Source organism: Hemibagrus wyckioides, linkage group LG28, assembly GCF_019097595.1.
Source record: "Hemibagrus wyckioides isolate EC202008001 linkage group LG28, SWU_Hwy_1.0, whole genome shotgun sequence".
NCBI lineage: Eukaryota > Metazoa > Chordata > Actinopteri > Siluriformes > Bagridae > Hemibagrus > Hemibagrus wyckioides.
The window spans coordinates 13,899,890-13,915,229 of NC_080737.1; the positions used below are offsets into that span (position 1 = coordinate 13,899,890).

General features: G+C 42.0%; 1 protein-coding gene across 14 annotated transcripts in view; it reads right to left on the reverse strand.

Annotated features, from left to right (window-relative positions):
• The window catches only part of LOC131348355 (RIMS-binding protein 2), a 91,356-nt gene that overhangs the window by 13,916 nt on the left and 62,100 nt on the right, over window positions 1-15,340 (reverse strand). For 6 of the 14 annotated variants that reach the window (XM_058383197.1, XM_058383189.1, XM_058383200.1 and 3 more), the window contains exons 10-23: window positions 15,233-15,337; window positions 14,532-14,582; window positions 12,266-12,298; window positions 8,757-8,934; window positions 8,132-8,209; window positions 5,362-5,570; window positions 4,566-4,672; window positions 4,289-4,398; window positions 3,217-4,044; window positions 2,986-3,137; window positions 2,215-2,688; window positions 1,738-2,139; window positions 1,371-1,529; window positions 348-1,073 (exon numbers count right to left, since the gene is read on the reverse strand). In XM_058383197.1, coding sequence (XP_058239180.1) covers window positions 348-1,073; window positions 1,371-1,529; window positions 1,738-2,139; window positions 2,215-2,688; window positions 2,986-3,137; window positions 3,217-4,044; window positions 4,289-4,398; window positions 4,566-4,672; window positions 5,362-5,570; window positions 8,132-8,209; window positions 8,757-8,934; window positions 12,266-12,298; window positions 14,532-14,582; window positions 15,233-15,337 — 3,612 coding nt within the window. Of the gene's footprint in view, window positions 1-347; window positions 1,074-1,370; window positions 1,530-1,737; window positions 2,140-2,214; window positions 2,689-2,985; window positions 3,138-3,216; window positions 4,045-4,288; window positions 4,399-4,565; window positions 4,673-5,361; window positions 5,571-8,131; window positions 8,210-8,756; window positions 8,935-11,805; window positions 11,827-12,265; window positions 12,299-14,531; window positions 14,583-15,232; window positions 15,338-15,340 lie in introns of all 14 variants that reach the window. The other 8 variants (XM_058383203.1, XM_058383196.1, XM_058383191.1 and 5 more) reach the window with 6 other exon arrangements.

A 15,340-nucleotide genomic window follows, 5' to 3' on the forward strand; every position in this document is an offset into this window, starting at 1 on the left:
TATATAGGGGTCCAAACAGTGGATGTCTCAGTATATGGCTTTTTTTCCTTCACAGGACACAGGACAGGGACACAGGGATCAGCTCTACAGACATGGATGACTATGGGATGAGACGGAGGAAAAAGTGCAGACCTAAACCTTTTGCATAGAACGATCCATTATGTAATGGGTAATAGAGTAACAGTCTAAGGAAGCCAAGGATGCTGATTAAACTTAAAATAGTTTGGTAACTGCCATAAGGATGAGGGTTTGCCATCACTTTGGGGTGCAAAAGGTTTCAGCCATTTCCGTTAAGCTGGGTTAATCCCAAGGGAAGCTACAGTTGCAGGACTAATGATGCAACACACCCATTGGTGGTGGCCAGATGACCTGACGTCAAGTGTATCCTGTTTGGTCTGTCGTGAAGATGAGGCGTGGTGGTAATCATGGTTTCCACCCTCCACCCACCATTCTGAGCTCATCTGCTCCACCACAACCTCTCCAGGGTCCAATTGTGATGCCTCATCATCATTATCTGTCCCGTACTCCACATCTATCTCCACGGCAGGTGTTTTGACATGGCAAACTGTCCTACTGAGCATGTACGGCCCTTGTCCTGTCACTCCTGAGGTGGTAAGGTGGGAGGTCATGTGGCTGCGAAGTAGGGCTTCTCTGCGAAGTCTGTCACGCTCTCTGTGTACCCGGTGAGAACGTCGCGGTGTCACCTCCCTGCTGTAGGGACCAACATACAGGCTGCTGTCTGAATCAAGGTCCACCCCTTCATCATCCTCATAGTTGGTGGTGTCCACCGTGTCGATGTAATTCACACCTGGTTGAGGCCGGCCCTGTGTGGTCCCTCTGTTCCTTGCTATTTTTGCTTTGTCCCCACATGGCTGACACTTTCCAGAGGCAGGCTGGCACAGAAAGCGCCCTTTGGTTGGAGACAGCCTGGAGTGAGGCTCTGACTCACTATTGTCCTCTTCCTCAGTCACCTCAGGGATACTGAACAACTGTTTATTAGCAAACACCTGGGGATGGAGTTTCAGGATCTTCTCCAAGACTTCCTCGTCACTGTCAGCCTCCCACCCCTCTAGCTGAGGAGCGGGTCCATAGCCATAAATAATCAGGGATGTAGCAGTTATATAAGGGAAGAGTGTTTGAGTGTACAGGCCAGACACAAAAACATAAGTAGGAAAAGTTGCCATTGGAGAAGGTCAGAGAGAAAATATAGACAAAAAGAAAGCAGAGGAGATAATTAGAGCAGCAGAAGAGAAAGAATATTAATATACATCACAGTAAAGGCTACATAACTGCTGATTGCAACTCACATCCAAAAGATTGACTGACGATTCACCATCATTTAAACGTGTGTATCTATGTATTTTGCTCACCCTGCCTGCAGGCCCCGAGTTGTAGGTCTTGGGTGTTGCATCAGCGGCAGACTCAGAGTACAGATCTTCCTCCTCCTCCTCCAGAATATCAGATAGGTCTGAACGGCTGCTCTCCACATGATAGTCAGGAGGAGGGTCCATCAGACCTCCTGCATACACCTGCACAAACCCAGGAAATAACATTAATAAACTCAAGTTCATTAGACATTCATTAGACACAAAGTAGCTTTATAGAAATCCAGTAAATTTAGATGCCTAGGTAGCAAGCCATAGACAACAATGGCAAGAAAAATTCAGGTTTAGGTTTTAGATGGAGTGCCTGTTTAATAACTACTTGTAAAGGTAAAGCCTCGCTGTTCATTCAAACCTTAGTTCTGGGCACAGGTTCAGGCCGCAGGAACTCTTCGATGGATATCAAACGAGTGTTCTCCCTCTCACCCTCTGGCTCCGACTCTATGGGTGAGGGGTTAGGTGGCCGCAGGGGATGCGTATCAGGCACATCAAGAAGATCTGTCCCAGGGACCATGACTTTGGGGGACATACTGGGGGTGGGTGATGACTTCTGTGGCAAGGGGTCATCCAGGAAATCAGAGACAGAAGTGATGGAGCGTTGCAATGGCCCAGGGCTCTCTTGATCTCCACTAGACTCCAGTGTTGTTGTAAGGGCTACACTGGGCTGTGCTGGAGGTGCCAGCACACTGGCTTTGGGCATGGGTACTGGGACTGGCACAGGAGTGGGCACAACCTTTGGTGCAGGTACAGTTTCCTGCTAAAAGAGAAGCCATTTGAAAAAATTAAGTATACAGCAATGTAATAAAAATTCACCTTTGCAGTTCTCACTCACCTGCATGTTGGCACTGGTATTAGGAAGTGGCTGTGTTTCCTGCGCAGCCACAGCTGGATTCGCCCATGCCTCTATGTATGAGGCAGTAGGTAGAGGGGCATCATTGGTGGCAGCTTTGGGTGTGTTGGCATAGACGTCCCTGATAGGAGAAGGAGGATTTACGTCTACTATAGAGCTGAGTGGCATCGTGGACGTTTTGGCAGCAGACAGAGAGGTGGCACAGACACTGGGCTCCTTGTTGGCGGCACCGGCGGTTAGGACACTGGCGTGGGCTGGCACAGACTGGCAGGGAGGCATGGAGGCACCTGCCATGATGGAAGGCAGCTTGGCAGGCACATTCACGGGCGTTGAGTCGGCTGACTCACCATGAGGAGACATGGTGCGAACAGTGAGCTCGTGGGACACTCGAAGCATTTCAATCTGAGAAGGACCAATCAGAGCACTGCCTGCTGTGGGCGAGGACACCTCCAACATCTAGAGAGAGGATAAAAGTGTGTAAAAAAAAGAAATAAGATAGATTCCTGGAAAATCCATCAGCCTATCACATTACATATAATTTTCTATACATATCACACCATCCATCCATCCATCCATCACTGTTCCTTTATATATCATCCATCTACAACATCCACACTTACCACAATATTATCCATCTAGTTATCCACCCAATCCCTATTATTCAATCCCTATTATTCAGTTATATTACTACACATACATATTTCCCCTTTTAAACATCTTCTATTATCTATATAGAGTTAAAATTTAAATCACCTTCTTCTTGTCAGCATAGATGGTGTAGCCGGTGACACGGACCCCATTGGAAGTCCCAGCAGCATCAATAGTGACTGGGAGCCAGCTGATTTGAGCGATCCCTGGGGTTGGTCCCTGCTCCAGCTGCACATCCAGAGGAGCATCAGGAGGACCTTGAAGATTGAGTTCCCAGTGTTAGTGACTGTTCTATTTAATTAACATTTATGGCTATTGGTGATTCCTGTGCCTTACCTGCGGTAAGTGTGGTAAAAGAGGTAAAAGCACACTTGCGCTCCCTCCTCTCTGATGGCAGCTGTGCCTCCACCTCCACACGATAGTGCAGACCAGGAATAAGGTCACTAAGGCGCAGTGAATATCTGCCAGCCTGCACCAACTCACACAGCTCACCATTCAACGAGACTGCATGTGCATAACTGCTGTTGCTAGGAAGCCAGGTAAGACGTGCTGAAGTGGCCATGATGCGTTCTACCCGCAGCTCAGTGGGTGCCGCGCAAACGTCCTTCCCTACCAGCATGCAGCAACGTAACAGGTCTGAGGTACCACGCTCCATCACACTCTGCACAGCCACACGGTGAGTCTTATGAGCCGTATCCATCCTCTCTAACACAGCCTTGGTTGGATTCCCCGTGGGCACACTGAGACGCAGCTCCTGGTCCACGTAGACATTGTAGCTCTGCACTGTCACTCCTCCCGGGGGTGCCTCCCAGCCCAATACTATGCTCTTAGCTAGCTGTTTGATGAGAGTCAGCTTGTGAGGATGAGGCACGATGTGAGCCTCCGTGTCATCCTCCAAGTCCAGATCCATGTCCAAGCCATTAACGAGTGGTATAGTGCCAGTTTTGCTCATGTCACTGGTAGTTGAGGCCTCTGTCCGGTCTGTGATGCTGAGGCCTAAGCGCACATGGTGCTGGTGGGGATGTGGTCTCTCTGAGGTGCTGTGAAAGCTGCTTTCCAGGAAGGAGTTGTGGGAAAAGTCGGCAGCTTCATGTGCCTCATCATCTGAGACACGCTCCACAAAGTTGGATGGGACGAGGCCTCGACGGCCGTCCATCAATTCACCTACAGCACATCATTATAGATGTCAACCTCATTAATGAGTTAATAAAATGGGGACCTGCTGACCTCAAGAGAAATCAATGGGAGACACTTGTCTAAAAGAGCACTAACAAGAGGCTTTAAGCTAATTTCAGAAAGTTCAGCTCTTTTATGAATGTATCACTCATTCTGGATATATCTGTCAACGACTCATATATCATTTTTCTTTGAGACAAAGGAGAAAATACTAAAAGAAAAGTGAAATCACCTTCATAGAAGCCGTCATCGTCCATGTCTCCGTACACATAGATGTATTCCCCTGCTGTGAGAGGCAGCTCTACCTCTGGATTATCATTTGGGCCATCGTATGGGTTGTAGCTTCATTTAAGGTATTTTTGAGAGTAGAATTAAAATACAGTTCAAACTGGGCCAATTTCAATAGACTCTATAATAGCTGAAGCACATTTCCTGCACTGAGACAACTACAAAAAAGTAGCACAAAGACCCTTCATCACATCATGCAACATGAATTGAGAGACATGTACCTGTAACGGGCAATAAAAACCTGGAGCTTTGCAGCTCCTCGACTGGCCGGGAAGGGAACAGGGGACACGTCGATGTCTAGTTCCTCAACCTCACTGGCAGTGTCCACCTAAATTCCAAACCAAATGTGTAGGAAATTTTATTCTGAGTCTGACAAGTGTTACAATATGCAAGAACTAACTTTTATTATTATATTGCATAGAGTGAAAGCAGAATAAGGTAGTGAGGGCAAGGACATGGTTACACTGCCAATAAGAAATAAACTGCTAATGCCAAGTCTTAAGATCAGAAATGTATGTGTGTGTGTATGTGTGTGTGTGTGTGTGTGATAGCACAGCATCACAGCGTCAGACAGGTTAATGAGATTTATAAAAACCGATTAAGCCAAAAAAATCAACAACAATGGGTTTGGATCTTTCTATAACACATTGCATGAGAAAAGTAACTTCTGGCTAAAAATAAAGATAAGCTTTTGCAGCATGAGGACTATAGTCAGTGTAGCGCAAAAAGTAAACATGGATGTGTCTGTGCTCTAGCCTGATGGCATGAGGATACTATACAGCCTTCATTAAAGGTTGACTTTCTTTCTCAGATAAGATTTTTGTTCATGTCTGTCACATCCATCACAAAACCATTACTGTTAGAGTGTAATGGACATTTACGTTACATGAGTAGTACCTCAGTGTCCTCAGACTTGTATTATAAGCACGAGTTTGGAGTAAACAGACGAAATTCAGAATTGTTCTCTGTAGGAATTCACAAATAAATAGGTTGAAAAACACTGACTGTCTGTCTCACCTCGTGAGTGGGGCTGGCTTTGCGTGAGGTTGCGGCAGATTTCGGCGACAGGTGTGTGTTTTCAGATTTGGGTGGAGATGCGCTGGAGGAGGAGGCTGATTTGGGGTTCAGGCTGGGCAGCTCACGGTGTTTGGTGCCTGGCGAGCGCTCGCTCTGGGACAGGCCTGCTGAGTATGACGCCGTGCCGGCCCGAAGCACTGCAGCCAAATCTGTCCGGGAAGATGATATGGCAAATGAAGAGAAGAAGAACAGAGGGATGAACAGGAGAACGGAAAGAACGGCGGTGGAATGTTGCTGCAGATGCCACAGATTACTCACAGACTCACATGCAGAAAAAAAAAGTCAGTGGTGAATGATGGCTACAAAAACTGACCGGCTTTTAGTGCCATGAGGAAAAGTGGGCGGAGCAACCAAAGCTGAACGATTTCAAATAAAACCAATATAGTATTTAAAAGATTTCAACGTTATATATATATATATTTAATTCTATAACTATATACCACACACATGCATCGCAAGATTTTGTATTCACTCATATTTACACCATCCGTTCAATTTTGGACACAATTAAGAACAATTCCAAATCACTTCCTGCTCACTATACATGCTCCCTACATAGTGGATAACATAATGATTGAGCGCCATCCACGTACTTCACTAAATTTCCAGCAGAGGTCTATAAGATATTCACGTGGCAAGCTTGAGCAAACATTATCGCTAGTTGCGAAAGTATTGGCACCCTCTGTGTCATTCGGTTGTGCTGTAGCAATCTTGTTGGGTTTCGCATTTAATAGTTCTTCTTAAATACAACCACAGTGCGCATCAATTATAGGTGGTACAGGTTTTACGACAAATGCGCTACATGTGTCACTTCACTGGTTGTATGAAAGAGCAAGTGAGAGAGATGTTTTGTGATGCATGTGAGTAAAGATATTTGTGAGAGATGGTGAGATGTGAGAAAGTCAGAGATGTATGGCTACAACCTATAGTTGAACTCACACTTGCGTAGGGAGTATGACTGGGCGTGTGGTAAAATTGAAGGTAATTTTCTAACTCACTGTCTATCCTTCTCTTTCCTCTATTCATCAAACATATAAGTCTCACAGTCTTGTTGAGATTGTGATGTTTCTAGAGAAATGTGCTGAAGGTGTCTCACTGAACGAGGCTCAGTCACCGGTTAGTACATCATTTGAAATCGTGTGAATCGAATTAGTTACCTATATAAGCATTGACATTTTGACTAACTACAGTTTCTCATCATCATAAAACCAAAGAAACAACAAGAACTTGCAGAACATAGCCACAAGTGACAACAGCAGCAGTCGCTACATGGCCGCAAGGCATAAAACCACAAGTGACTTCTTACTGTACATTTAAACACTAAACCCAACACAAACACCAGCAGAAGTAACGATCTGAATGTTCACTGTGCTGATAGAATTAGTGACCGCATCATTGTTATATTTAAGAAGGAAATGACGATCATGATGAATTTTAAATCAATTGTGAAATCAGAACAAGGTCAGAAAAAGCACCTGTTTCTGTTCACTGGTGCAGAAATGTGTAGTAAAAATGTTCCTCAAGCTTCTAAATTAAATAGTTAAAATTGTACAGGGTCAAATATACAACACAATGCACAAGGGTTCTTTCTTTCTTTCTTTCTTTCTTTCTTTCTTTCTTTCTTTCTTCCTTCCTTCCTTCCTTCCTTCCTTCCTTCCTTGCTTCCTTCATTCCTTTCTTTCTTTCTTTCTTTCTTTCTTTCTTTCTTTCTTTCTTTCTTTCTTCCTTCCTTCCATTTTTTCCTTCCTTCCTTCTGTTTGTCCTTTCTTTCTTTCTTTCTTTCTTTCTTTCTTTCTTTCTTTCTTTCTTTCTTTCTTTCTTTCTTTCTTTCTTTCTTTCTTTCTTACTTTTTTCCTTCCTTCTTTTTCTTCCTTCCTTCCTTCTTTTCCTTCCTTCCTTCCTTCCATTTTTTCCTTCCTTTCTTCCTTCCTTCCATTGTTTCCTTCCATTTTTTCCTTCCTTCCTTCCTTCCTTCCTTCCTTCCTTCCTTCCTTCCTTCCATTTTTCCTTCCTTCCATCCATCCATTTTTTCCTTCCTTTCTTCCATTTTTTCCTTCCTTCCTTCCTTCCTTCCTTCCTTCAGCACTACTACTAGCGTCACCTAACAATCCAGTTGGAACTTTTAATACTTCGTTTTCATACCAAACTTTCTGCAACAGGATCATTGGATTTTTTCTCTTTTCATTGCTTTTTGCCAAGTCTCTTGTCATCAATCTGTTCAAAATGGACGCAGAGCTTTATTTCGAACATGGGTGGTGTGATCAATATTAAGTCCATAATCATGTACTTTCAGCTGCATGATTAAAAGTATGTGAGGGAAAAACAACCACAACGGGGACTTGAAGTGTGAATAGCAAAAAAAGCAGTAAAGCATCAGAGGTAAGTCTAGATATATTCCCACATGCAGAGGGATGCGTAAGGGAAAGACAAATTGCACAACTCTGAAGCAAAGTCAAAGCTATTTCAAAACAAAAAATTAATCTAGATGCTGAAAGCAGTGTTACATGGGGAAGAAACAGACAAAGCGTAACCTTGACCACAGCAAAACCACGGATAAAAATAAGAATCATATTAATAATGCACAACCAGACCACAGAAACAGAAAATGCTAACAAGCAGGCAGCCAGTGAGTTCACTGTCATTAAAACAGTGAGTTTGGGTTAGCCATGCAGGAGTTCCAGCCTCCTGAGAAAAACATGACCCTGAGTACCCTGCTCAGAGACGTCACACAGGGCCTCGTTACCCTCCAGACTCCAGAAGGCGATGTCATCCCATGAGGCACTAGTGCCTGGAGAGTAGAAGAGCCGACGATGAACACAAAAGAATAAAGAGAGGAGAGGAGGATAAGGAAGACAGAGAAAGAGAGACAGAGCATGGCAGAATCCACTCGCAGGATAAATATGGATACGAAACACAGACGAGTCGCAAGGATTCAGTGAGTATCAGAGCTAAAGCATGTGAGTGAACAGACAAAGGAAAAGACAGGACTTAAGGAAAAGGTCAAGCAGTTCAGAAAACTTGAACTGAGTGGACACTACACATATAAAAATCCATTCATCTGAGGGGCCACAAAGCTGAAAAGATGCCAATCAATCAAACACACACTCACACACACTATAAACAATTTAGAGATGCCAATCAGCCTAACACACATGTCTCTTGACTAAAAAGTTCTAAGTAAAGATAGGATTGCTGGTTTATACTCTCCAGCTTAATAGCAATAAGGATCTGAGACAGAGAAATGATCAGATCTTATCAGAGTATGTGATATAATTTGTGCGACACGATGAGCAGCATTGCCGTGTGTGAACTGGATTAGATTAATGTCTGGTTACCGGTGTCCGTGGGCAGACTGAGGCCGTTGGGAAGTTGCGTGAGGCCGGAGCACAGCAGTCCAGGAGCTGACAAATCGATCTTAGAAGCCTGCTGCCGGAATTTGTCCAGCTCCTGAGAGAGAAGACTGAACTGCTCGCTCTGATTACGGCACTTCTGCTCCAGCTCCCGTACCTTTGACTGTAAGTGTACACACACACACACACACACACAGCAGAGCAGGAAAGGTTATCCATTCAGATTAATAGTGAGATGTCTGTACAGAGGATAAACTGAGGCAGCTGAGGTAGCTATGGGGTCTTGTGAGTACAATAAAAAAAACTATATTGCCAAATGTTTTGGGACACCCCTCTAAATCACTGAATACAGGTGTTGTTTTTCAAGGGGTTGGGCTTGGCCCCTTAGTTCTAGTGAAAGGAACTCTTAATGCTTCAGCATACCAAGACATTTTGGACAATTTCATGCTCCCAACTTTGTGAGAACAGTTTGGGGATGACCCTTTCCTGTTCCAACATGACTGCGCACCAGTGCACAAAGCAAGGTCCATAAAGACATGGATGAGTGAGTTTGGTGTGGAGGAACAGTCCTGACCTCAACCTGATAGAACACCTTTGGGATGAATTAGAGTGGAGACTGTGAGCCAGACCTTCTCGTCCAACATCAGTGCCTGACCTCACAAATGCGCTTCTAGAGGAATGGTCAAGAATTCCCATAAACACACTCCTACACCTTGTTGAAAGCCTTCCCAGAAGAGTTGAAGCTGTTATAGCTACAAAGGGCAGGTCAACTCCATATTACATTCATGTGCATGTAAAGGCAGATGTCACAGTTTTGGCCTGGCTCACAGTCTCTGCTCTAATTCATCCCAAAGGTGTTCTATCGGGTTGAGGTCAGTACTTGTGCAGGCCAGTCAAGTTCCATCATACCAAACTCGCTCATCCATGTCTTTATGGACATTGCTTTGTGCGCTGGTCCAGGAAGGGATCATGTTGGAACAGGAAGGGGTCATCCACAAAGTTGGGAGCATGAAATTGTCCAAAATGTCTTGGTATGCTGAACTTTAAGAGTTCCTTTCACTAGAACTAACTTATTTATTTATTATTTCAACAAGTTTCTATTTAACAAGTATCTCAGAACATGTTATTGTATTTTTGACTATTAAAATGAGCTATATAGAATTATCAACTTTTTTTTTTTAACATTTACATGGATTTGGAACACATCTACACCTTTATCCTTATTAAAAAAATGAATTCAAAGCATCCAAACAACAATCTGCTGCTATTCCTGATAGCTAGCTGTCCAGCTAACTGCTGCTTGAATTTGCCTCAGCTTGATGTAAATGTTCTTATAGTATCGGAGTCTTAATCTTTAACGTTATTTTACTTCAATGTTTCCTTTAAGAGCAGTAAACAAACCTGACAAAACACTACAACAAAGCAGCTATTTTGTTCATCACAGAAAATCAGCTAGGGCTGCTAGCTAGCATGTTTAGCACACAGGTTCTGTGGTGAATGTGCTTCAAAGCCAATAACCTGTCCTTATTTGGAAAAATGTGAAATAAATGTGAAATTTGTGTTAACAAACTGATACTACATTTTACATAATGGGTATCAGGCTGCCAAATCAGTTGTTGTTGTTTTTTTCAGTTGAGGGGAATTTTGTATTATTCTTGTATGATTCTTTAGTATAACCTCAAAACTGAGGTTTCTGAGTGAATTTCTGCCGATTATTAGGATGTGAGAATTATGAACTGGCAGAAAAGCCTACGTTTCTGGTAAGCGGTGAGCTAAAAAACATTGTCAGGCAGTGAATGAATCAAAGCATCGTAACAGATTTCTTAGACATATCAGGGAGAAAAAGGGGACAGAAAAGCAAAGCGGGGAAACAGGGAGAAAAAGGGTTTGCAGCCATATTGCCTTTTTGCTGAGTTTGTATTGCGGGGACAGTGTAAGCACGTAGCTCTCAGGCTCAGAGAAACTACAGCTAGTTTCACTTCCGGGACTGCGGTTCAGCTTCCTGGCAGACGCCGAGCAAACAGGGCCTCATCATACATACACACACACATACACACACACATGCTTTTACACACAGTTCTATAAAAACAGCCAGTTTCCTGTAACATATCACACCTAAAGTATGTGTGACTTAAAAGTACAAAATCGTCATCATGTAGAAACTATTTCGTTGTATAGCAGGAACTAGACACAGTGTACAAAATGTTTCACATTCAGCTTTCAGATCTGTACCGGCTTAGAAAAACAATTCTTTTCTTTTTTAATCTCTATTAAAATCAAGATTATGTTTAACATTTATTGAGTTATTATGTACAAAGCCTCTAGCTTTGCCTTTCACATTTTGCATTATTTGTATGTGTAAGCTTCATATCTATACAAGGATACTTCTTTTATCCTTTACAGTCGCATATAATGTTGTGGAAAGTCTGTGAAACAAGTTAGTTCCTGATATCACTTATGCCACAGCAACTCACCAGGCATTGAGACAAAAAAAGAACCCTCAAAAAAAGACTTTCCCGTGGTGGAAAACCTACTCTTACAAAATGCTGACACTGGAGAGCCTTTCCATAAATATTAAAATGTCTCCTTACACGAATTTTCATCATAGCTTTTCTTTGTTAAATAACAACACTTTTATTATGCATAAATGAATGCTGTACAAGTCCTGGTGTGAACTGTTACTATAGAAAGGATAATGTATAACAAAGGCATTAATATAGACTGTGCATTTCTTTTATAGCTGCTATTATTGAAAAATAATGATTGCTTCCGACCAATCTGATTCGGGATTTCAACCAAAAACTGAATTATGTCATTTCAGCTATGCTCGTCAACTAAAAGCCGAAGCCAAAAAGTGAGATCACGATTCAACTGCCGAAGCTAGTGTATTGCTTAAATATACCATTTCTGATTTGTACCTTATTTTTCGTGGGCGAGACGCAAATACAAAAGTATGCAATCACAGACATGACTAAGAACCTGAGGGTTTGGGAAAGCAGTAGGCAATAATGACTGAATTGCGTAGTATCAATACCTGCATGCAGTCCAATGTGTTCTGCTTGGCACACATCAGACAGTGAGAGACAGGAAGAGAGAGAGACATAGGCAGAATGAGAAAAAGAGTGAGAGATAGAGAGAGATTCAGAATACACATGCATGTATGTCAAGTCAAAGGTCAACCATATGAAAACAAGGTTTATGGTTAGTAGACGCTGCAATCAGATTCCAGCTTTTGATAAAGGGACCTGCTGAAAAATACGGTTGTGTACAGCATCGAAATCCCCCCAGAGGCCGTATCACACAACTGGAAGTAGAACATATAGAACCTATAGATGGTTTGAGACGACCACAAGTCGGTCTGCTTGGTGTATTTAAAAAGGCTAAGTCAATTTCTAGAGAGACAGAGCCCTCTGGAGGGGAAAGATACTATACTCAGTCATTTAGTTTTAGAGAGAGAGAGAGAGAGAGAGAGAGAATGATAAAGTTAGTTTTACCAGCTCTCTCTGCAATACAAACTGGATCAACCCCTACAAATGACACAAACCTCATTTAGACAATTAACAGTAACACAGCTCACATCATACAACATTCCTACATGCACATACAGTGTTTCCCCTAGAAGAAAGATGTGCTGATGAAAGACGTGGCTCCTGCCAATTTTGTGTAACCTACTATTATTATAGTAACAGATTATACTGGCTAGCTAATTAAATCTATGCATGAGATATTACATTAAGATGTACCTACACTAACACTAACTTACACAGCTCTTTGGATTTGCTCAGGAATAAAACTAATCTTAGCCTCTATACTACTATAGCCTCTATGTTTTATTTTTCATACTGACCTTAGCATGCAGTGGCTCATTTATTAAAGTCACAGTATGACATGGTGATTCAATACAGAATGAATCTGATATGCACATACTTTGTCCGATTTATGATTTTACATTTCGGCAACAGATGTTATTCTGTGTAAAGAAATGGTTGTTAAAACATTGAAGAAAAAACTTCCATTTTGTAGACAAAAGGGAAAAATTATTCTCATTTCATAACAGAAAGAAACCTAATGTTCATTAGGCTTTGGGGTACAGTGGAACCTCAGCATACGAATTTAATTTGTTCTGAGTTCTTCGTATTGCGATATAACGTAAATGCAGATAATCCAATATTACCAATTTCCATGGGTCAAGGGTCCACACAGGAAGTCGTGCCACCAAGCTCAGGCTAAAAATAGAACAGATCACCCCCTCAACCAATCTGGCAACCAAACATCACGTAGCTTTCGAACGAATGCCGAAGGAAACGTTGGTATCGTGGGTTGACTCTTTCAAAACATCTTTCGCTGACTGAAAAAAAATCGTAAGTTCGCTTCGCTTGACTTCCCACTGATGGAAACAAGTTCTGAACGGCTCCTGGATGTACACGCAACTTAGCCGCCATTCGGTTCGGTTCACTCGTATGACAAAAATACTTCGTATGCCGATGCAAATTTCCTGTAAAATTTCAATTCTTAAAGCGAAAATTTGTAAGGGAGGGATTTCGTATGCCAAGGTTCCACTGTATTTTTTTACAGTGACCAGCTAAGGAGAGCCAATTAAAGCATCCAAACGGCCAAGGGTGACTTGAAACTACTACAATACTACTACTACCATGAGTCACTATTTTGTCACTGTGATAAGCAGCTTTGTTCCAAGGCTAAAAAATATCATTTCAGTCTCATCAGACCAGAGAACCTTTACCCGCAGTCTCCGAAATGCCTTTCAACAATCTCCGAACAGAATATTATGCGGCTGGTCACTCTTCCATAAAGCCCAGCTTTCTTGAGTAACTGGACACTGGTTGTCCTGTGAAAATCTCACAGTTCAGCTGTTCATTTCTTCCTAAGCTACAACTGAACCTTGGACCCTTGGTTGCGTCTATTATCTGGTCACTTCACATCTGGGTCACTGACTTATAACAGAACTAAAATCTTTATCTTTTAGTAACAATTATATCCTCATGGAATATGAAGCTGTCCTGGAAAAATAGGATGGCAAGAAGAGTGACGTGTTTCCACAAACTAGCCATATTTTTCTTTTCATTTTTAAACACACAAAAAAAAGTGCTGCTTAATTCGGCACAAAGGTAACATTATTACACAATTAATACTAAAATTTACAGGCAAAAAATTCAATCGGAATAAACCTAAAATAATAAAAAATCGAAATCAATTGCATTGTCTTCTGTTTAACAGCTAACTAGAAATCTGCTAATTCATAAACCACTGTTTTTACACTACACAAGGCACCGTGTGAGTTCTGTGTTATCATAGGGGAAACACTGTGCATTATAAAATGCGATTAAACAACAATTATTTGAACATCGATTGATTTCTTCAACAGCACACACACACACAACATCTAGATCAGACACGGAGTTACTGAGATAATATTGTGAGATTCAGTAGGTCACGGGTACAAGAGATTCATTATACATATAAAGTGCAGTAGCTGCAAGAATAGTCCTTGGTGTGTGAAATAAAGTGCAAGGGAGCAGAGAGAACATGTCATCAAATATTAACTCTCTACAGTATTTATACTCTGTCTGCTGTAACAGTGAGGAAATTGAGAAATGGAAACTTTATCCATCGGTGGAGTTAATAATGTAATACACTGAAGCCAGATACACACTGTAGTAAGATACGCAGCTAGATGAACGCATCTTGGACGCATCCTAGTCAGGATATGAAAAAAGCAAGGGTTTGATTTGAAATTCTCACCTCCAGCATTTGCACAACTCCTTCATGCTCCCTCTTAGCAAACAACTGAGCCTGATGGACACAGAGCACACAGTCACAAAAAGGTTTAATGAATATGAGGGAAAAAATATGATGTGCATGAAGTATGATGTCCAGGCAGATGATTAGGAAAAGGTTCATGGTTAGATTGCTAGTCAAGAAGGTTGTTTTGAACCCATTTGACATCAAATTGTACGTGATTCATTTCTGCTTTTGGTTTAGTTAATCAAATAAGCACAATTTAGAACCACTCTTTTAACCAAAGGCCAAAGGTCCAGTGCTGGTTAATGGCTACAAATAAAAATTTCTAGTTTTTTCATAAGTCATTTTTTATTGCCCTAACCTTCTAGGATACTAGACCGTTTTTGCCCGACAAAATTCAGTGTAAGGCTATTCAACATAGTTAAAACCATCTCACACTGAAAGTCCTGACTCATGTTATACGAGATTAGAGGCCAGATAATAGTTCATTTGTTTATACTGATTACAAATGTCCCATGAGTGTATTTCCATTCTGTGGGTGTACTGGTTATCTGTGTTGCTGGTGTCTGTGATAAATACAAATCAGATTTCCATTGCAGGTCTACAAACTGCTGGATCATAGAATTGCATCAGATTTACCACGTTTTTTTTTTTATTACTATTTCTTGAATGCAGTGTGGTGTGAATAGTTTGCGACAGACCCGCTGAAGTCGTTTGATTTCATCCTGTTTGAATTTGAGGATAGCCAGTGCCTGCTCATGTTCCAGTTCCAGCTGCTGCCTGCGCTCTGCGACCTCTCGCATATGCTG